The 22,522-nt window shown below is 34.9% G+C and overlaps 1 protein-coding gene across 2 annotated transcripts in view; it reads right to left on the reverse strand.

Annotated features, from left to right (window-relative positions):
• Window positions 1-22,522, reverse strand: part of RTKN2 (rhotekin 2) — a 102,058-nt gene that overhangs the window by 45,449 nt on the left and 34,087 nt on the right. For both annotated transcript variants that reach the window (XM_061161609.1, XM_061161610.1), the window contains 4 exons: window positions 16,453-16,506; window positions 15,107-15,224; window positions 12,461-12,655; window positions 108-202 (listed from right to left, as the gene is read on the reverse strand). In XM_061161609.1, coding sequence (XP_061017592.1) covers window positions 108-202; window positions 12,461-12,655; window positions 15,107-15,224; window positions 16,453-16,506 — 462 coding nt within the window. The remainder of the gene's footprint in view (window positions 1-107; window positions 203-12,460; window positions 12,656-15,106; window positions 15,225-16,452; window positions 16,507-22,522) is intronic.

A 22,522-nucleotide genomic window follows, 5' to 3' on the forward strand; every position in this document is an offset into this window, starting at 1 on the left:
ATAAGCCAGTTGTCACTTCAGAGGAACATATTAAAATCAGCAATTATTACTTTCATGACACATATTGACATAACATGTATAATAAGTAAAATGAATACTGTACTTACCATTCCCATTAACAGAGAGATTATGAGTCTTGAAGCTATCCTCAGCGCTTTCCAAGCTCAGGGTAGTATGAGCTAGCAAACTGTACTTTGCACCACTAATAGTGAGAAAAAAGACAGGTGTTAAGAATTTAGTATATTTTCTACTACACAAAATACTTAGATGTTCAACAACAACAAAATAGACAACCTGATTTTAAAATGGGCAAAGGTCTTGAATAGACATTTCTTCAAAGAAAATATACAAATGGTCAATAAAAACATGAAGAGATACTCAAGATCATTAATCCTAAGGAAAACACAAATCAAAACCACTTCACATTCATTAGAATGACCATTATTTAAAAAAAAAAAAAACAGAAAGCAACAAGTTGTTGGCAAGGATGTGGACAGATTGGAATCATTCTGCATTGCTGATGGAAATGTAAAATGTTAACCACTATGAAAAACAGTATGGTCATTCTTCGAAAAATAAAACAGAATTACCATGTAAAGTCTGATGAGAATTTTTATTAATTGGGCCAGGTGATATGTTTCATAAATCTTGTCTCTTACTATATATGTAATAAAATAAACATTACAAAAAATATGTATACATGTAGCAATAATGCAATGCATGCATGCACTTCATTAATAAATAATGGTACACTCCACAGAATGTTGTCCCCTGGGTGAAGGCTTCTTGGTTTTGGATTTTTCAGTTTTATTGAAAAACAACTGCCATACATTACTGTATAAGTTTAAGGTTTACAGCACTTGATTTCATTGGTTTGATTTATCTGGACAGAGAAGCCTGGCGGGCTACAGTCCAAGGGGTCTCAGAGAGTTGGACACGACTCAGCAACTGAGCATGCACATCTTGGTTTTCAAAATACAACCATCATAGACAAGAGATATCTCTTACTAGCCAATGTTTTTTTTGTCAGTGTTTACATAGGAAAATAGATGCTTCTGTCCCCAAAACTTGACAAAAAAAAAAAATTAACAAAACAACTCGCAAGTTCATTTTTAAGTTACATTCTGAATACAATTGGTATAATTCAGACTTCTATTCAGACTACTGGGAAGGTCACTAGAGCAAAGGCACACTGTGAGAACCTCCTTCTCAGTGTGGGCCATTCTCTGCTCTTTTCACTTGTCCTGACAAATTTCTACAGTGAGTTTCATTATTAGCTCTTATTTTTCCCTACTGTTACATAATAAGTGCCCCTCAAAAGTTGAGGAAATATTTTTTTTTAAATGGTGAAGAATAAAAGCAATTGAGAACAGCGATTATAACAGAAAAGCAAATATTACTACACACAAAATTGCCTATTAATAATCATAGGAGTTGCTTAGTGATGGGGCACAATATTTAAGCACTATCTCAATATAATAATTTGTCATTGATACATGGGTTTTATACAATTTTTCCCATGCTAAACAATGGTAAATAGACTCCCTATTAGTGTTTTAGTGCAAAATGTGTTATTTTCAGGAACAGATTATTGACAAGAAGTGGATAAGTGATGCAAGAGAGTGACACTAGGTGCATCTGACACACAACAAGGCCATCAGTGTGGCAGGATTACAGTGACAGAGAGGGAGACACAATGTCTACATGCCAACATGTAGACAGACACTCTACATGCCGACATGTACAGGCAGACACTCTACACTGCAGGAGGGCATGCCCTGTGGGGCATGATGAGGCCCCTGGATTTTCTCCTGAGTGAGATAGGAAGCAAGTGGCAGGTTCTGAGCAGAGGCATGTGCTATGATCTGACTTGTACTTTTTAATGATCCCTCTGGCTGCCATGTAGACAAAAGACCACAGAGGCCAAGAGAGAAATGGAGATGCCAACTAGAAAGCTACCGCACCTCACCAGTCAAGAGTTGATACAGGCCTGGGATAGGGCGGTAATTGATGGGATGGTGAGAAGTGGTAAGATTTTTGATATATTCTAGAGTTGACCCAGTGTGGACACGGGATGCAAAAGAAAGGAAAGAATCAAGGACAACTCCAAAGAGTTTGGCCTGAGCAACTAGAAAAAGGGAATTGTTATTAACTGCAAAGAGGCTGACTGAGAAAAGAAGAGATATGGGAAGTAAAAATTTAAGTTTTGAACAGATCAAGTTTGAGACTGGGTTGTAGGGTTGGCAGGTGGATAATGAATCTGGGGTTATGAGAGGAAAAAGTATTAAAGAATGAAATTTGGGAGTTACCAATATATAAATGATATTTAATGAAAGTTAGATAGTTAAATAAAATGTGACAACTGAGTATCTGGACACAGTACTCCATCATTTCAGATTAAGTTGAAGCACAATGAACAAAGGAGACAAGCAAGGAACAGTCACTGAGGCAGAAGAGAAATCACAAAAGTGGTATCCAAGGAAGCCAAGTTCAAAAAGTGTTCCAAGGAGAGTGATCAACTGTGTTGAATACTGAAAATTCCAGGAGGAGGAATACTGATAAATGACGATGGTATTTGGCAACATGTAGATCACGGCTGACCTTGATAAGAGCAGTTTCTACAGGATGGGATAGAAGTTAACATGTGAAACCTGACTGAACTGGTTCAAGAGAATGGGAGGACAGGAAGTAGAGACAGAGTATGTGAAAACTTCTCTGTAAAGGACAGCTGTGCAATGGGGCAAGAGAAATGCGAGGTACTTCAGCATGTTTATGTTTTTGGAAATGATGCAGCAGAAGAAAAACTGATGACAGAGAAGAACAAAGGACATGTGCAGGAGCCAACTTTTGAGAACTTGAGAAGATGATCTAATGCACAGGTAGGTGGTCTCAGATGGAGTAAAGGCAGTTCAAAAGGAAGGAAAGCAGCAAATGAAGATACAAATGCCAGTAGGCTGATAGATTTGGTTGACAGAGGATATGCAAGTTCTCTTCTGATTACTTCAGCATCATCAATGCTGTATCAAATGAAGTCATCAGCTTTGACTATACAGACCTCTGTCAGCAAAGTGATGTCTCTGCTTTTTAATATGCTGTCTAGGTTTGTGACTACTTTCCTTCCAAGGAGCAAGTGTCTTTTAAACCTATGGTTTTTCCAGTAGTCACGTACAGATGTGAGAGTTGAACCATAAAGAAGTCTGAGTGCCAAAGAATTAATGCTTTCAAACTGTGTGCTGGAGAAGATTCTTCAGAGTACCATGGGCTACAAGGAGATCAAGCCAGTCAATCCTAAAGAAAATCAGCCCTGAATATTCATTTGAAGGACTGTTGCTGAAGCTGAAGCTCCAATACTGTGGCTACCTAATGCAAAGAGCCAATGCACTAGAGAAGACCCTGATGCTGGAAAAGATTGAAGGCAAAAGAAGAAAGGGTCAGAGAGAATGTGATGGTTAGATAGCATCACCAACTTAATGGATACGAATCTAAGCAAACTTCAGGAGATAGTGGAGCACACAGGAGACTGGAATGTACGTTCATGGGGTCACAAAGAGTCCAACATGACTCAGCAACTGAATAACAACAACATCAGCTTTGAATAAGGAGTGGAAAAGGAGGTTCTATAAGATAGAGTAATGTAATGTGAAATACTTATTCTGACGAGAGGTAAAGTGAAACGCTGTGGACACTTAGGACGATTGCTCATGTTGGAATTCCCTTAAGATCAGTGATCCCTCTAAAGTGAGACCAGACAGTATTATTATTCTCGTTTCCCCATCTATTCCTGAGTGCAGGTGCAGAGGAGCTAAAGGCAGGATTTAACCAAGCCAGCCCATCCTAAAGGAAATCAGTCCTGAACACTCACTGGAAGGACTGATGCTGAAGCTTAAATGCCAATACTTTGGCCACCTGATGCAAAGAACTAACTCATTGGAAAAGACTCATGCTGGGAAAGATTGAAGGCAGGAGGAGAAGGGGATGACAGAGGATGAGATGGTTGGATGGCATCACTGATTTGATGGACATGAGTTTGAGTAAGCTCTGGGAGTTGTTGATGGACAGGGAAGCCTGGCGTGCAGCAGTCCATGGGATCACAAAGAGTTGGACATGACTGAATGATTGAACTGAAGTTTCTCCAAGGTAAGTATAATAAAAGGAGAGAAATAATAGAATTAATGAATTTAAGCTAATTGAATGAAGGAATTTAAGCTAACTGGAGTCAGAATATTGAACAGAGAAAGCTGGAAATGTGGGAGGTGGTAGATATTGTTGGATATTACTACAGAGACCATATGCAATTACTAGTAATGACAAGATCTAGGGTACAACTGTGGGATGGATGGCTAAAACAGGCACAAGATCACCAGAGGCAAGGAAGTCATGAAACTTAGAGGTCAAGGTATTAGATGAACAGTCTGCATGTATTTTAAATTCATCAAGAAATATTGTCTGAAATGGTAAAAGGCAGAGACTGGGAGAGAAAGAGAAAGAAGATACTTCAGAGTTTTACTTTTAGGAGTGATGTAATTTATTCTCACTGACCACTAAAAGTATTAAAGTATTCTTCACATCAAGAATAGCATCATTTTGATACACAATGGAATATGAAATACTGCTTTTAGTGTACACAGGAAGTAGCTATGTTATAGGCTGTGCATTTGTACCAAGTGCATTGCAGAGGTGGCAACCTGTGTGGCAGAATAGGCTAAAATTGTGTGATGACCCAAATATATGTTGAATTTTTTCTCAGGCCTTATAAGATAATTGTGGTTAAGACATCTTCTCCTCAACTATTTGAGATAAATACATAATACATTTGCCTCTGTTTCCAATGAATTACACATCTTAAAATAACAATACAAAAAAAGTTATTGATAACCTCCCCTAAGAATAAACTATGATAGAACCAATTGATAGATAATGTGGTCATTAAAATGATCATATAAAGACTCTGTAATAACTCAAGGAAAAAATGTATGGGTGTATATATATACACACACATATATATGAATGTATAGCATACTTAAGAATATATATATATATACATATATACATATATATATATATATATATATATCTCACAAAGCTAGTAACTTTAAAACCTGGAGGAAATATATCAGTTCAAAATTATAAAAAGCAAGCACAAGCTGGAATCAAGATTGCCGGGAGAAATATCAATAATCTCAGATATGCAGATGATACCACCCTCATGGCAAAGTGAAGAAGAACTAGAGAGCCTCTTGATGAAAGTGAAAGAGGAGAGTGAAAAAGTTGGCTTAAAACTCAACATTCGAATAACTAAGATCATGGCATCTGGTCCCATCACTTCATGGCAAATAGATGGGAAAACAATGAGAGACTTCATTTTGGGGGCTACAAAACCACTACAGATGGTGACTGCAGCCATGAAATTAAAAGGCACCTGCTCCTTGGAAGAAAAGCTATGACCAACCTAGACAGCATATTAAAAAGCAGAGAAATTACTTTGTCAACAAAGGTCCATCTAGTCAAGGCTATTGTTTTTCCAGAAGTCATGTATGCATGTGACAGCTGGACTATAAAGAAAGCTGAGTGACGAATTATTGACGCTTTTGAATTGTGGTGTTGGAGAAGACTCTTGAGAGTCCCTTGGACCACAAAGCGATCCAACCAGTCAATACTAAAGGAAATCAGTCCTGAATGTTCATTGGAAGGACTGGTGCTGAAGCTGAAATTCCAATACTTTGGCCACCTGATGTGAAGAACTGACTCATTGGAAAAGACCCTAATGCTGGGAAAGAATGAAGGCAGGAGGAGAATGGAACAACAGAGGATGAGATGGTTGGAGGGCATCACCAACTCGATGGACATGAGCTTGAGCAAGTTCTGGGAGTTGGTGATGGACAGGGAGACCTGACGTGCTGCAGTCCATGGTGTCACAAAGAGTCGGAAACAACTGAGCGAGTGAAGTGAACTGAACTGATTTGATCTATCAAGTGAAAGTGAAAGTCACTCAGGCATTTCCGACTCTGTGACCGCATGGACTATACCGTCTATGGCATTCTCCAGGTCAGAATACTGGGGTGGGAACCTTTCCCTTCTCCAGGGGATCTTCCCAACCAAGAGATCACACCCAGGTTTCCCGCATTGCAGGCAGATTCTATACCAGCTGAGCCACAAGGGAAACCCAAGAACACTGGAGTGGGTAGCCTATCCCTTCTCTAGCAGATCTTCCTGACCCAGGAATCAAACTGGGGTCTCCTGCATTGCAGGCAGATTCTTTACCAATTGAGCAATCAGGGAAGCCCATTCCATCTATAATAAACTGCATGCATTTTTTCCTCTTTCTAGATTCTATTTCTAAAGTTTATATTACTTTTATAATGAAATAACTGGGGCTTCCCCAATGGCTCAGCAGGTAAAGAATCCACCTGCAATGCAGGAAACACAGGAGATACAGGTTTGATCCCTGGGTCAGGAAGATTCCCTGGAGGAGGAAATGGCAAACTGCTCCAGTATTCTTACCTGAAAAATCCCATGGACAGAGGAGTTTGGCAGGCTACAGTCCATGGGGTCACAAAGAGTCGGACATGACTGAGCAACTAAGCGCACACACAATGAAATAGGATTTGTGAAGTAGCAGGATGAAAACCCTCCCCTAAAAATCAAAACATGCAAAGCATTATAATACTACACCTACCTATATGCCTGTAGCTAGCAAGTAGTACACCAGAAACAGAATCCCACTATACTACACTTACCACCACTACCCTTTATATTTCATTAATAGTTTAATTAAGGTACTTGTCTATTAAAACAGATACTATCTTTTACTATTGCAAGAATTTTGAGTGCAGGAAACATGGCTTACTAACTTCATGGGAAATAGATGGGGAAACAGTGGAAACAGTGTCAGACTTTATTTTTAGGGGCTCCAAAATCACTGCAGATGGTGATTGCAGCCATGAAATTAAAAGACGCTTACTCCTTGGAAGGAAAGTTATGACCAACCTAGATAGCATATTAAAAAGTAAAGACATTACTCTGTCAACCAAGGTCCATTTAGTCAAGGCTATGGTTTTTCCGGTGGTCATGTATGGATGTGAGAGTTGGACTGTGAAGAAAGCTGAGCACCGAACAATTGATGCTTTTGAACTGTGGTGTTGGAGAAGACTCTTGAGAGTCCCTTGGAATGCAAGGAGATCCAACCAGTCCATCCTAAAGGAGATCAGTCCTGGGTGTTCACTGGAAGGACTGATGCTGAAGCTGAAACTCCAATATTTGGCCACCTCATGTGAAGAGTTGACTCATTGGAAAAGACCCTGATGCTGGGAGGGATTGGGGGCAGGAGGAGAAGGGGACGACAGAGGATGAGATGGCTGGATGGCATCACCGACTCAACGGACATGAGTTTGAGTATCATCACCGGAGTTGGTGATGGACACGGAGGTCTGACGTGCTGCGATTCATGGGGTTGCAAAGAGTCGGACACAACTGAGCGACTGATCTGAACTGAACCAAACCTTTAAGTCCAAAGTGCCACATGATACAACTGCTGAATAATCATTTCTAAGATAATTAAATGAATGAATAAATAAAATTATACCCCATAGCTGAGTAATTCCTTAGTTAATTTTAAACACTGCGTCATCTTTCACACTACCAAACCATCAATATCACTGTTCCTCAAAACATAAATAATCCAGTTATCCTGCACAATGATATTTGTTTTATAACTTTAATTTAAAATGTAGTATAATAGCTTATTTTTTTAGTTAATATTTAGCTAAGTTTTAGTTAATGCCTTTCTGTCAAGTAAATAATCACTCTCAATTTTACTAGTTTCCACAAGATAATTGTTTTAAATGATATATATTTACACAATGAAGAATAATGTACTAATTGGTTCTCAAGGTACATAAAATAGTTAATTCAGCTATTAGAAACACTGGGAAAAATCTAGTTACAGGAATTTCAATAAGCTAAATTCCACAAATAAAACGAATAAATGAATCACACCAGGGAGCATGCTAAGAATTACCAAAAATGTTCACTGTCTTCTTTCAGATCAAACAATACTTTATGATGATATTTCAAGTTACTTCATTTTTAAACCATGACTAATTACAATGCCAATGCTTCCAAAATCAACAATGATCTCACTTTTAAAGCATTCTTGTCAGGATAACATTTTCTTACTAAAACATTACACTCATTCTTTTAAGCCAACCCTAATATTGAGTTCCCAAAAGTTTAATCAGCTACAATTTTTTTTTTAACAAATAGGCCAATTATTGTAACATTTGATGCAGCAAGGGTTCCAAAAACATTATGAAAAAATAAATGACTACCTTAGATGGAGGTCTGAAAAAAAAATGTACTCTTTTGTAAGGAAGAACAGCTATATTTGGTCACATGACATATTACTAGAGAAGATATATTTTGCCCATTTTGGTTAAAAATTAAAAGCTATGTTAGGAATCTTCTCATTCAACTAAATCACTATTAAAGAAATAAAAATTGACCTTTTAGGCATTTTGATCACTACTGCTATTCTGAAATAGCAGTACCTGGTGCTACTGAAATACCCTGGTAGGAACCAGGGTGCTGAAGAGGTCAGTTAAGGAAGGATCAGGTAAGACTGGTCCTGGACTATGAGTTTAACTTGGTACACTCAGCATTCACACCAAAAGCTCAAAAGAAATGCTGGTATTAAAAGAATACAAGTAGGTGAAATGCTATAAAAGGTTTTACCCTATCTTTTGATCAGCTTTAATGATATAAATAAGCAAATTCCATACAAGTTTCATGGGAAATGGTGATAAGGAAAACTGATATTTTGATTTAGGTATAAACCAAATAGAATTATCCCTGGGTCATGAAGATTCCCTGGAGAAGGAAATGGTAACCCACTCCAGTATTCTTGCCTGTGAAATCCCATGGACAAAGAAGCCTGATGGGCTACAGTCCACAGGATCACAAAAGCCTTAGCGACTTAGCTACTAACAAACACTAACTTAGCTACTACTAACACAAAAGACTTAGCGACTAACAACAACAAAATAGAATGACAAACCTGAATAGAAGAATAAACACTTCAAGACAAACATGTCAGTCCCTGTTACAAAAAACTTAATATCAATAATGTTATTCTCAAAAACACTTCCAGGCATTGAAGAGGAGTATAGGTTAAGTATAAGTTATAATATCACTTAGATTATCTTCTATGAAATTATAATCATTGTATTTAAATTTTAAAATATTTGTCTACATTTTTAAATATAGTTTTACTTATTTATTGGCTATGCTGGGTCTTTGTTGCTGTGTGGGCTCTTCTCTAGTTGTGGTGAGTGGGGACCACTCTTCACTGTGGTTTGTGGGCTTCTCGTTGCCCGCAGTGGCTTCTCTTGTTGGGGAGCACAGGCTCTGGGGCACACGAGCTTCAGTACTTGTAGCAAGTGGGTTCGTGCATGGGCTTAGTTATTCTGCAGCCTGTGGGATCCTCCCAAACCAGGGATCAAACCTGTGTCTTCTGCATTGGCAGGTGGATTCTTTACCACTAAGCCACCAGGGAAGACCCTGTCTACATTTTATAATCCTAGGACGGTTTCTTCATGTAGTGCTTCAGCATGAATTTTTTAAATAAAATTTTTCAGAAAAAGCATTGATTGCAGAACAGTAAAAATAGTAACAATAATGGTAAGAGCTACATTCATTAAATGCTTAGAACATACCAAGTTCATGAATTATCTTTCTGAATCTCATAATGATCCTATGGAGTTAAATATTATTCCATTATTATTATTCCCTTTTTACAGAGGGAAAAAGAAAAACCCAGAGAGTATATTAATCAGTTCTGGGTCACACAAATAATGACAGGATAAAAAAATCAAGTACTGAAACCATGAAGTTTTGAACTGTGTGAAAACCCCACTTATTGTTTTTACATGCTTGAAAGGTACAGGAAACTCTAAAATGTCTCTAAGGAGAGACTTCTATACTTGATCGTAGCCAAAAGGCCAAGAAGTGATCTAAGGAGCCTTCTAAAAATAAATGATTTTATCTAAGCAACTTTACCCTTCATATTAGAAAACTGAGGCCCAGGAAATAATGTAACTTGTTCAGGACACTACTAATGCTGTCATTTTCTAAATAAAAATTTTGCTGCTTAAAAACATTTTAAAACTATTGAATTTGGTGATTATCTCTAAGGTCTCTTTCAATTCTAAAACCTATGTTTCAAACTATAAATATAATTGCTCATTTATTCATCAAAAAGTATGGTTTCATTACCTTACAGTTGAATTAAAACATTTTCTAGCAAATACTTGATATAATCTTAATCTAGAAAAGTTTTAAGTTGGCCTTAAAATTCTAAAGAGGGAAAATTAAAGGGTCTCCCTTCCTCCTTTTTAATAACATTTATATTATAAAGACTTATATCTTCTATGACTGTTCTTCAATAGAGGGGACCCATTCAAGAAACATGAAATCAATTTAATGATTCATAAACAGCATTTTTTAAAAACTGAAGATACCTAGAAAAAGAGGAGTCTAATGGCTATACTATAAATAGCAAGAGCTAAGTATTGTTTCATGAAACCTGACTGCTGATGGTACTGTATATTCAGTAATGATATAAAATGCATTTCTTACTCATGGTCTCATCAAAATAAACTGAAAGCCACAATGCTAAAGTCCCAAGGCATTTTTCACATGTAATATAACTGATATGATCTACAGGATCTACACCTAAAATATTTTGCTTTATAATTATAGTAAAATTATTGACATGCTGAAGAGCCAACATGCAAAGAAATTCTAGGAATGCTGCCTGTACAACAGTTTTCCTAAGAAAGAAAGATAAAACTGCTTGTAAAGCAACAAACACAATGTTTAAAGAAAGTATCTGAAAGAAACCAGGGCTCCTTGCAGAGGTGGTGATTCTAAGTGTGAGCTGAAAAATAAAACATGAACACAGAACATTTTCCCTGGTCACAAAACAAAGAAGCTAATTAGAGGTTGTGTGTGTGCTAAGTCGCTTCAGTCATGTCCAACTCTGCGACCCTACGGACTGCAGACCGCCAGGCTCCTCTGATTAGGTTGTGTCAAAAAGATGCTGAGTTGGTTTAAAGGTTTCCCATTGATCAAAGATGGGGCAATTTAGCTTCGAAGAGAATAACAACTGCATTAGATTGAAACACAAATACATAAAACTTCAGGAGTTCAAATAAAACAAAACACTAATCACCTCCATGCAAGGATATCAAATTATTATTCTAAAATTGGATAAATAAGGCTTCCCTCATGGCTCAGAAAGTAAAATTGGGTAAATAAAAGAATCAAGTGTATTTTTTCCTCCTTTTCCCTCATCAATTTTTCGCATTTATATAGAGTTCATGAAGGAAAGTTATTCTTTGAGAGAATTCCAGATTTAAAAATAAATGCACAATATTGTAAAGCAATTATCCTTCAATTAAAAATAAATAAATTTTAAAAAATGACTGCATATAGAAAAATAAATAAATACAGGACAAATTTAGAAAGCCACTAAATTATAATCTTGAATGTAATAAAGATCAGTCACAGCTGCTAAAACTATTAGATATAACATTGATAGGGAACTTGACAATGGATGTATCAGGCTAACAACACCTGAACCCACTGATCAGTTTTAACACAGCTGAAAGTGAAACAAGACCTACAAATGGGATACAGTAGAAAGTACATATAATCAATATGAAATATTATTGCCCTAAAAGAGAATCTGAAACTAATCAGTCCTCTAGATCTAACTGTAAGCTACAGGAACACAGAGGATAGAAAAAGGTGTTTTAAAAAGACCACAAAGATGTAATCAGATAAACTGAAAATATGGGAAATCTACAAGATCTAGCTTCTTCAATAAATGATGGCAAAGAAACAGAAAATTGTTAAAGATTAAAAGAAACTTAAAAGATTCACGTAAATGCAATGTTACAGACCTTGTTTGGACCTTGATATGCACAAATCAGAAGAGAACTTCAGAATTGGGGCAATTTGAACAAAGAATGGTTATAAGATTATATTTAGGACTAATTTTTTATTTTGTTAGGTGTGATAATGGTAATGTGATTTTGTTATAGTAAAATGTTTTTAAAAATCTGTAAGACTGAAAGCATGACATATATTCAGAAATTCAATAGTAGATTGATACGGAGCAAACAGTTTGATTTATAGCTAGTCCCTTTTCAAGAAAAAAATTTCATCTTTCTGCTAGATCTTGGAATTTCAAATCACTAAAAACACACTGTCACCGAACTTTCTACTTTCAAAGGAACATACCACCTCGGCTGGGTAAATGTCAGACAACCAAGTTTTGTTACTGCTCCAGGATGTCTTTTCTCATTTAACATGTTAACATATTCACCACATACAATACTCTAAAATGTCACAAATACATAATTATACTATGTCTCTATAAATATTGTATTAGAAAACTTACTAAATAGCAGAACTGAAGGACAAGCACATTTCATGATCTTCTTGAAGCACTGAACTGATTTTCTTCCCTGTAGCTTTGCTTATAGATGTTTTCAGTTTCTTAGCTAACTTTTTTGGTGTGTTAGTTATAGAAGATTCTTCTGTACAGCAACTATATACTTCCACCTTTATCTGAAAGTCTGGCCCTGCTTCATTACTAAAAACAAGGGCAATCATGTTAGAAATTTAACTTAAGGAGAAAATAAAATTACAACACACTCTGATGTTTTCATAACTTTTCAAAGCAGCATTTGGAACAGATTTATGTTAATATATATTAATGAGATAGAATCTCCCTGAGTTTATTTAGTATCTAAATGACCTGAGAGGGTCACTGCAACTTCTAGAGCTACCAGCTTCTAAAGTAGGGCAATTTTAACTCAGTGTAAACAATATATTCAGGCAAATTACTTAAAGAAAAAGAATAAAATGCCCTGGTTGTTTTGTTGCCAATGCTATTGTTCTTTTTCAGTTCCTTAATAAAATTATTTTAAGGCATTTACATTATATGTGTGATTTCCTGAAATGACCATTCCTCAAAAGGAAAAAGATATGAAAACAAAAAGGAAAGAAAATTAAATAAAAGGTTTCTTCTGCTGAAACCTTTAGTTTTCATGTCTTTTTCATAAAATGCTTACAGTCCACTCAACAATGTGCCCCTCCTTCCTGCTCCACCTTTGTACCTAATAACTAACAATTCACTATTTGGTTATACAGGAGAAAACAAACGAATATAAAGAGATATACTTCACAAAACATTAGATGTATCTGTAAAAATGCACAATGCTACAACAAATAAACTCTGTGCATTAACACCCAGCATAAATATAAATATTACCAATCTTAAAAAAGAGGGAGAGGGAGAGAGACTTCAAGGCATGAACTCCTTGAGGTGGAGTGAAGTCTTGGTAATCTTTGTATTCTTAATCTAGCATAAAATATATTCAGTATGTATTAAAACAATATGCAGAAAATCTGCAATGTCAAGACTGGCTTTGTTCTTTCTCAGACACAATGAACTCTCTTTACTATAAAAGACTGTGGTGATATTACTGCTAATAAAATATACTTAAAATTGCAAAAGAGGTCCATCAGCAGATTTTGCCTGTAAAGGAAGATCCATCAGTCTCAGAGATTTTAAATACACAGCATAGACTTTTTAAGATTTAAATAGCCAATCTATAGTTTGAATAAATCCAAGGAATAATTGGATTTGAAATACTTTTATAGTTTATTACTTGGCAACTTTTAAACATACAGTATTCCTGGTAATGACTAACAAATGTCAATATTTAGAGAAAAACCAGGGATTCATAAATACTGAATACTTATTAAAACAATCATAACAAAAAGCACATTTTAAAACAACATTTAGAACATTTGTGAGCAGTTATTTTTAGAACAATTTGAAACACTTACAGAATTATTAAAAAGTTATAAATCATGAGCTGTCTTCCCAAGGAACTTGCACTATTCTATGAAAAAAATGATCATTTTTTTTCTTTGTGGTGAAAATAAACAAAAGTAAATTGTTGTGAAGAAAAGAGTCCATTAACAGGACAGTTTTGCCATGAAAAAATGCTCTATAATAGTTGATAATGGAAATAAACATATTTAGATAAATAATAAAAATTAATTTTTTAGTCTCCATTATGTAAACATTTGGCAATATTTGGGGGATCCTAAGTAAATTCCTTTGGTTCAACAGAGCTTATAAGATGGCCCACACTACTAATTACACAAAAAAATGTACTTTATTTTCTGTGTTGCACAATTACTTAGGGGACAGTGGACCAAAGCCCCAAAACATGGTTGCAATAGTTCTTTTTTTAATGCTACATGAGTGGCAAAACTAGTACTTTCAAACTCAACTGTGTACAGTTCCATAACTAAAGATTGGAAAAAACATATATGTTGATTTCATTTTAATTGATAAGTAGTTACTAGTATTTCAATATGAAGATACTGTCTTTGAAACCCTGTAAGAAATATAAATCACATACTGATTTAAGGCCAAAAGAAAAAAATGCCAGGAAAAACTTGTATTAATTAAAAATTATTTCTATGGCTACCGGAGGAGTTCTTTCTGATTCTATATTATGACCACAATAAAATAAGCCTGTAAAAGGGCAGGGGCAATAAAAATGGCCCTGAGGATCACCCAAGTTTTTACTGTTTTGCAGTACATGAAAGAAGTGCACCATAAGAAAAAGAACATCTTGAAATTTTACTAAAGTTCTTTTCCTACAGTACATATTTCAGAACTATCTAATAAAGTTGTTACACTATTTTAGTATTTCTGTAAGTAAATCTCCTATATGAGATGTAAGAATCTGTTTTATGCTCAAACTCACTCTACATAAAATCATGTTGTAATGATATGCCATTGTATTCATAGTTTTACTACTAATATTATATGATTTCCACTTTATTTGACATTAGAAAAATTTCAGATCCAGAAATGGCTTTTAAATAATGCAACGTTCAAAATCAATTTGAACAGTTAAAGATTTTAATGCTTCAAAAATAAGTCAATAATTTTGCCTTCCTCTGAAAAAGGTAGAATTTTAGGTTCTTTTCCTTCAATTAAGATTAAAAAAATACTTACAATATGGTCACATTTTCAAAACATATATCTGTGATTGTTTTATCCACAATTACCATCTCAGTATCAAAAACTTCAGCTCCCATTTTGAATAAACAAAAAATGGCATAGTGCTGTGATCCTAGAGAAGAAAAATATTAAAACAATGACTCATGTGATGAATCATGCCTATTTTACATCAAAATCTACTTGAAAATGAAAAAAATAGCCTAAATATTTGTTAATAGATTCTTATTTTCATACATTGTACACTGTAATCCTTTAATTTTTTATTGAGACTGTTTTGTCAGTATATATTAATTGCTTGCTCAACTAAAATACAACTGAGTATCAAAAAATAAAGTTAAAAATATAGGCCTAAAGTAACCATCAAACTCATAAATTTTATTCCTAGGAAACTCCTTAAGCTTTAATTAATAGCAAATTTTGCACTACATATATACTATTACCCCTGTCATTTTGGCTTCCAAATATACTTAATAAAAATAAGTTTTCTATTTTAAGAGGTTAGGAGCAGACACATTAACAACAAAACATTTTCCACCAAACAGAGAGGGGGGAAACTACAAAAACAAAAAAAAGTAGAGATGTGAACACAAAAACCGTAGCTGCTGGACCTTCTAAATTAATATATATATATATATATAAAGTATTCGGTGATTAAAAGACTAAATCCTCATTACTGAGAAAATGGAGCTCTTCAGATAAACTTAATTCTCTATAGTAATCAGAAAGATACACTTAATTCCCACATGTATTCCTTTATAAACTAAATTATATTTCTTAAATGAATAACAAATATACTAACCTGATTTTGTATTTTTCATATAAAACTAATTATGCTCAATATGATTCAGGCTCAAAGTATGAGGAACAAAGCTATCATAATAGACAAGAAAGATAAAGGATTGTCATAACTTTTCTGCATTGCCTCTAACAGCTACAAATCATTTGAGGTTAATTTCCATGACCCAAGCCATGCATGGATTTGCTAAGACTATATAAAGCCATAAAATGCTGAAGGGGAAGAAAAATTAGATCAAGCTAAAAATCTTTTTCTCTTATATCCCATTAAGTAATCTGAAGGACGAGAACAAGGCAAAAAAAATATCTCCAATATTTCTGGTCAAATAATGTGGCATTTACCTTCACTCAAACATCTCCTTTTGCTTCACAATTTCCTTCTCTATTACCTGTTGGCATCCTTGCACAGTTTTCCTATCAATAAGATTGTGCTTATTCTGTCAAATGACATTTATTTCAGTGTGGAAGCAGCTTCTTCTCCCAATTATCTCAAATTTACTACATACTAAAGAAAATACGTCAATTACAATCAAAATCATACATACGTTCTTTATTGCTGAAGTGATCAGAGTCTTTCCACATTAGTGGTATACGAACATCTATAATGGAGGCGGAAAAGAAAAGACAAGGAATAATTTTGGCAAATTTCATTTCTTAGAGTAAAATATACCTCTGTATTCCATAATGGATTCTGACCACTAAAGCCAGTATTTATTTATTGTTAAATATACTAACATAGTAATATTTTCTCTTAAATGTAGCTTAGACTAGGAATATAAAATCTGTTCACTTATTTAAACCTCACCAAGTATTACTTAAGAAATTAATTTATTAAGTGGCACCTATAATGAGCTTTTGTTATCAAATTTTTGTGATTTATGCTTTTGAAATAGACAAAATTTGGGTAACCTAGTGTTGAATTTATATTTTGGATAAGCAGTAGCAGCAAATGTAGTTAAATAAATTTCAAAATCATAGAACAGTAGAGGTAGAAATGACTTTAGAACGAACTTTTATCCACTATGTAAACTTAAAAGATGAAAAAAATTAAGTGACTTATATAAGATTACTGGTTTCTGGAAGAGACCCAACTCTAGACAAACAAATCCAAGATCTTTCCATTAGGAAGATTTAACTTGTCTACAAAAGAATTTGCAGATCTTTGTATATTCATGCTACAAACTGTAGCATTTTCCTTAAGAAATAAAACTAAAAAGAGGAATGTATTACTTCTTTCAGGCCAAGAAAGGGCCTATATTCTAAAAGTGATCTAAACATATTTCTCTCATTCACATATTCTTCAAATTCTAAGTTTAATAAATAACAAATTTATTCCAGAAATTAACCTAGAGCTTTCAAACAGTCAACATTGGTTCTTCCTAGTTTCCTATATTCCTCCTTTTACTTTTAATACCAGGTTAACATCATGGAGTACCAACTTTCCTTTGACATTCTTATGCTATCTGCATATTTTCAAAGTTTGAGAATTAAGATTTTATCAAATAGATTAAGATGAGCAATTATAGCATAATACAGCACAGTAGAAATCTCAATGGTAAAGTTAGTTTTAATTTTGTACTCAGAGTACAAATTTCCAAATTTTGTGGAAAATTTCTGTTTAAAACATTTCCCTATTACACTTTGGAAGTTTATGTGCCTATTTTTTCATACCTATTTATTATGCCACTTTCAAATAATCATAATTCTTTATGAACATAAGCTATTTGGCTACTTTATGGTGTGCTTCACTTTTAGATTCCATGATCTTTTGTCTACGATTTTGTTTAGAATTCTTTCTAAGGTTCTTAGCTCCTATTTCCAATTTCCTTTCTAGAAAAGCTTTCTATTACTCTATTTCTATGCTTCCTAACCAGGTATGAGTGCTCTTCCCACTGCTGCTTTAGCACTAATTTTTATCAAAAAGTGAGAAAAATAAAATATTATTCTATTGAGTTCTTCTTGTGTCAAACCAAACACTTTACATATATCTCATCCAACAATAATTTTGAAAACATATCTACCAATATATGGTTGTGTTTTCACTGTCATTTATCTCAAATGAGATTTTTTTTTTTATTTCCTCTTTGATTTCATCATCAACCCATTAGTCTTTTAGTATCATGTTGTTTAGTCTCCATCTAATTGTTTTTTCTTGTTTCTTTGTGTGGTTTACTTCCAGTTTCATGCCATTGTGCATAGAAAAGATGCTTGAAAAAATTTCCATCCTCTTAAATTTGTTGAGGCTTGTTTTGTATCCAAGTATTTGGGTCTATCATAGAGAATGCTGCATATGCACTTGAAAAGAATGTATATTCTGGATTTTTTTAATATAATGTCCTCAAAATATCAATTAAGTTTAACTGTGAAAACACAACCATACAAAATCCATAGGATGCAGCAATACAGACCTTCCTCAAAAAAACAAAGATTTCAAATGAACAACCTCATCTACCACCTGAAAGTATTAGAAAAGGAAGAACAAACAAAACCTAATGTCAGCAGAAGGAAGAAAACAATAAATATCAAAGAGGAAATATATAAAACAGATATTTAAAACTGTAGGGGAAAAAATCAATAAAACCAAGAGCTGTTTTTTTGAAAGGGTAAACAAAATCAACAAACCTCTGGTCAGGCTCACTGAGAAAGAGGACCCAAATAAAAAAACAAGAAATGAAAGAGGAGAAATAACAGATACTGCAGAAACACAGAAACCCGTAAGAGAACATTATGCACAATTATATGCCAACAAACTGGACAACCTGACAGAAATAGACAACTTCCAAAAACAAACAGTCCACCAAAATGGAATCATGAAGAAACATAATTTGAAGAGATCAATCACTAGAAGTAACATCTGCTGCTGTTGTTGTTGTCCTACTCTTTGCAATCCCATGGACTGCAGCACGCGAGGCTCCTCTGTTATCACTATCTCCTGGAGTTTGCTCAAATTTGTGTCCATTGAGTCGGTGATGCTATCTAACCATCTCATCTTCTGCCACCCTCTTCTCCTTTTGCCTTCAATCTTTCCCAGAAGTGAAACAGAATCCGTAAAAAACAAAATAAAAACTCCCCACAAAAAAAATCCAGGACTGGATGGCTTCACTGGGGAATTCTAACAAACATACAAAGAACTTACACTGATCCTTCTCAAACTCTACCAAAAGACTGAAGAGGAGGGAACACTTCCAAAGTCATTCCATGAAGCCACCATCACCCTTATATCAAAATCAGACAAAGACACTATCAAAAGAGAAAATTACAGGCCAATAACTTTGATAAATATAGATCCAAAAATTCTCAACAAAATGGCTCTGATGGTAAATAGTCTGCCTACAATACAGCAGATCCAGGTTCAACCCTTGGGTTGAGAAGATCCCCTGGAGAAGGGAATGGCCGCCCACTCTAGTACCCTTGCTTAGAGAATCCCATGGAAAAAGAGTCAGACACAACTGAGTGACTAAGCACAGAGCACATCCTTGATAAACACAGATCCAAAATCTCTCAACAAAATACTAACAAACCAAATCGAATAACACATAAAAAAGATCATACACAACCATCAAGCTGGATTTATCCCAGGGTCACAATGATGGTTCAACATATGCAAATCAATCAATGTGATACACCACATCAACCAAAGGACAAAAGCACATGATCATCTATCTCAATGGGTGCAGAAAAAACACCTGATAAAATTCAATATCCATTTATGATTAAAAAAAAAAAAAACTCTTACCACAGTAGCGGGAACATATCTCGACATAATAAAACCTATTTATGATAAATCTATAGCCAACATAATATTCAACAACGAAAAGTTGAAAGCCTTCCCACTAAATTCTAGAACAAGACAATGCAACCCACTTTCACCACTTAGTTTTTGGTTTTTTTTTTTCTGCACCTCATGGCTTGTGGGATCTTAGTTCCCCAACCAGGGATTAAACCCAAGTCCATGGCAGTGAAAGCACTGAGACTTAACCACTGAACTGTCAGGAAATTCCATCACCACTTCTATTCAACATAGCATTGGAAGTCCTAGCCACAACAATCAGACAACCACAACAAAAAGAAATACAAGATATCCAAATTGGAAGGAAAGAGGTAAAATTGTCATTATATGCAGAAGACAGGATACTACATAGACAGAACCTTAAAAGACTCCACCCAAAAACATTAGAACTAACAAATGAATTCAGCAAGGTAGCAGGATACAAAATTAACATACAGAAATCTGTTGTATTTCTCTATAATTAACAATGAAATATCAGAAAGGGAAAGTTCAAAACAGGTGCTTTTAAAATTACACCAAAAAAATAAAAATATTTAGAATAAACCTGACCAAGGAGGTAACTTAAATGCTGAGAATTATAAAAATACTGATAAAGGATATTAAAGATGACTTAAAGAAGTGAAAAGGTACACCATGCTCTTGAATTATAATTTATAGCATTAAAATGGCCATACCATCCAAAGCAATCTACATATTTAAGACAAGCCCTGTCAAATTACCCATCATTTTACACAAAACTAGAAAAACCCTAAAATGTATATAGGACCATAAAAGACCCAGAATTGCCAAAGAAATCCTGAGGAAAAAGAACAAAGCTGGAGGCATAAACCTTCCAGATTCAGATGATACCTCAAAGTTACAGACAAAAACAGCACGGCATTGGGACAAAAACAGACATATGGATCAGTGTAACAGAAGAGAGTCCAAAAATAAACCCACACACCTATGGTCAATTAACTTTCAACAAAGGAGGTAAGAATATAAAATGGAGAAAAGTCTCTTCAACAACTGATGGTGGGAAAATGGACAGCTACGTGTAAAATCAAAGAAATTAGAATACTCCCTTCACACCATATATAAAAATAAACTAGAAATGGCTTACAGACTTAAATATAAAACAGGACACCATAAAACTCCTAGAAAAGAACATAGGCAGAACATTCTCTGATATATATAGTACCAATGTTATCTTAGGTCAGTCTCCCAAAGAAGTAGAAGTAAAAGCAAAAAATAAACAAATAGGGCCTAATCAAACTTTAAGACTTTGCACAGCAAAGGAAATCATAAAAAAAAAAGAAAAGAAAAGAAAAGGCAACCTACAGACTGGGAGAAAGTATTTGTAAATGATATGACCAACAAGAGTTTAATTTCCAAAATACACAAACAGCTCATACAACTCAGTAACAAAAAAGCTAAACAACTCAATCAGAAAATGGGCAGAAAATCTAAACAGACATTTCTCCAAAGAAGACATATAGATGACCAACATGTGCATTAAAAGATGCTCAAACATCACTTTTTATTAGAGAAATGTATGTCAGAACTATAAAAATTATCTGACCAGTGAAGTACTATCTCAGACTGGACAGGATGGCCATCACTAAAATGTCTACAAATAATAAGCACCAGAGGCAGTGTGGAGTAAAGGGAACACTCCCACACAGCTGGTGGGAATGTACATTAGTGCAGCCACTATGGAAAACAGTATGGGAGGCTCCCCAAAAACTAAAAACACAGTTGTTATGTGATCCAGTAATTCCACTCCTGGGCATACACTTAGACAAAAGTATAATTCAAAAAAAAATACACAACATTGTTCATAGCAGCACTATTTACAATAGTCAAGACATAGAAGCAACTTAAACATTCACCAACAGATAAATGGATAAAAAAGATGTCATATGTGTGTATATATATATACACACACATGTATACACACACATAATGAAATACTACTCAGCCATAAAAAGAAGTAAAATAATGCCATTTGCAGAAACATGACTGTATCCAGACATTATCATAAGTGAGGTAAGTCAAAAATGGAAATACAAATACTATATGGTATTACTTATACATGGGATCTAAAATGACGCAAATGAACTTATTTACAAAACAGAAACAGATTCACAGACATAGAAAACAAACTTGTGGGTACCAAAAGGAAAATGAGGTGAGAAAGGGATAAATTAGGAGTTTGGGATCAGCAGATCCCATTATAATACAAACTATTATATATATAAAATAGATAAACAAGGTCCTACTGTAGAGCCCAGGGAACTGTATTCATACCTCATATGGAGCAGAATATGAAAAAGAATATATATAGGGATTGAACCCAGGTCTCCTGCATTGCAGGCTGATTCTTTACTATCTGAGCCACCAGGGAAACCATGGTTGTTCAGCCAGCCAGTCATGTCAGATGCTTTGCGACCCCATGGACTGTAGCACGCCAGGCCTCTCTGTCCCTCACCGTCTCCCAGAGTTTGCCCAGGTTCATGTTCATTGTATCAGTGATATTGTCCAGCCATCTCATATTCTGATGCCCTCTTCTCCTTCTGCCCTTGATCCTTCCCAGCATCAGGGACTTTTCCAATGAGTCATCCATGCGCATCAGATGACCAAAATACTGGCGCTTCAGCTTCAGCATCAGTCCTTCCAATGAATATTCAGAGATGATCTTCCTTAAGATTGGCTGGTTTGATCTCCTTGCTGTCCAAAGGACTTTCAGGAGTCTTCTCCAGCACCACAGTCCGAAGGCATCAACTTTTTGGCATTCTGCCTTCTTTACTTACGGTCCAGCTCTCACAACTGTTATGTGACCACTG

This window comes from Dama dama, chromosome 15 (genome assembly GCF_033118175.1).
Source record: "Dama dama isolate Ldn47 chromosome 15, ASM3311817v1, whole genome shotgun sequence".
Taxonomy (NCBI): domain Eukaryota; kingdom Metazoa; phylum Chordata; class Mammalia; order Artiodactyla; family Cervidae; genus Dama; species Dama dama.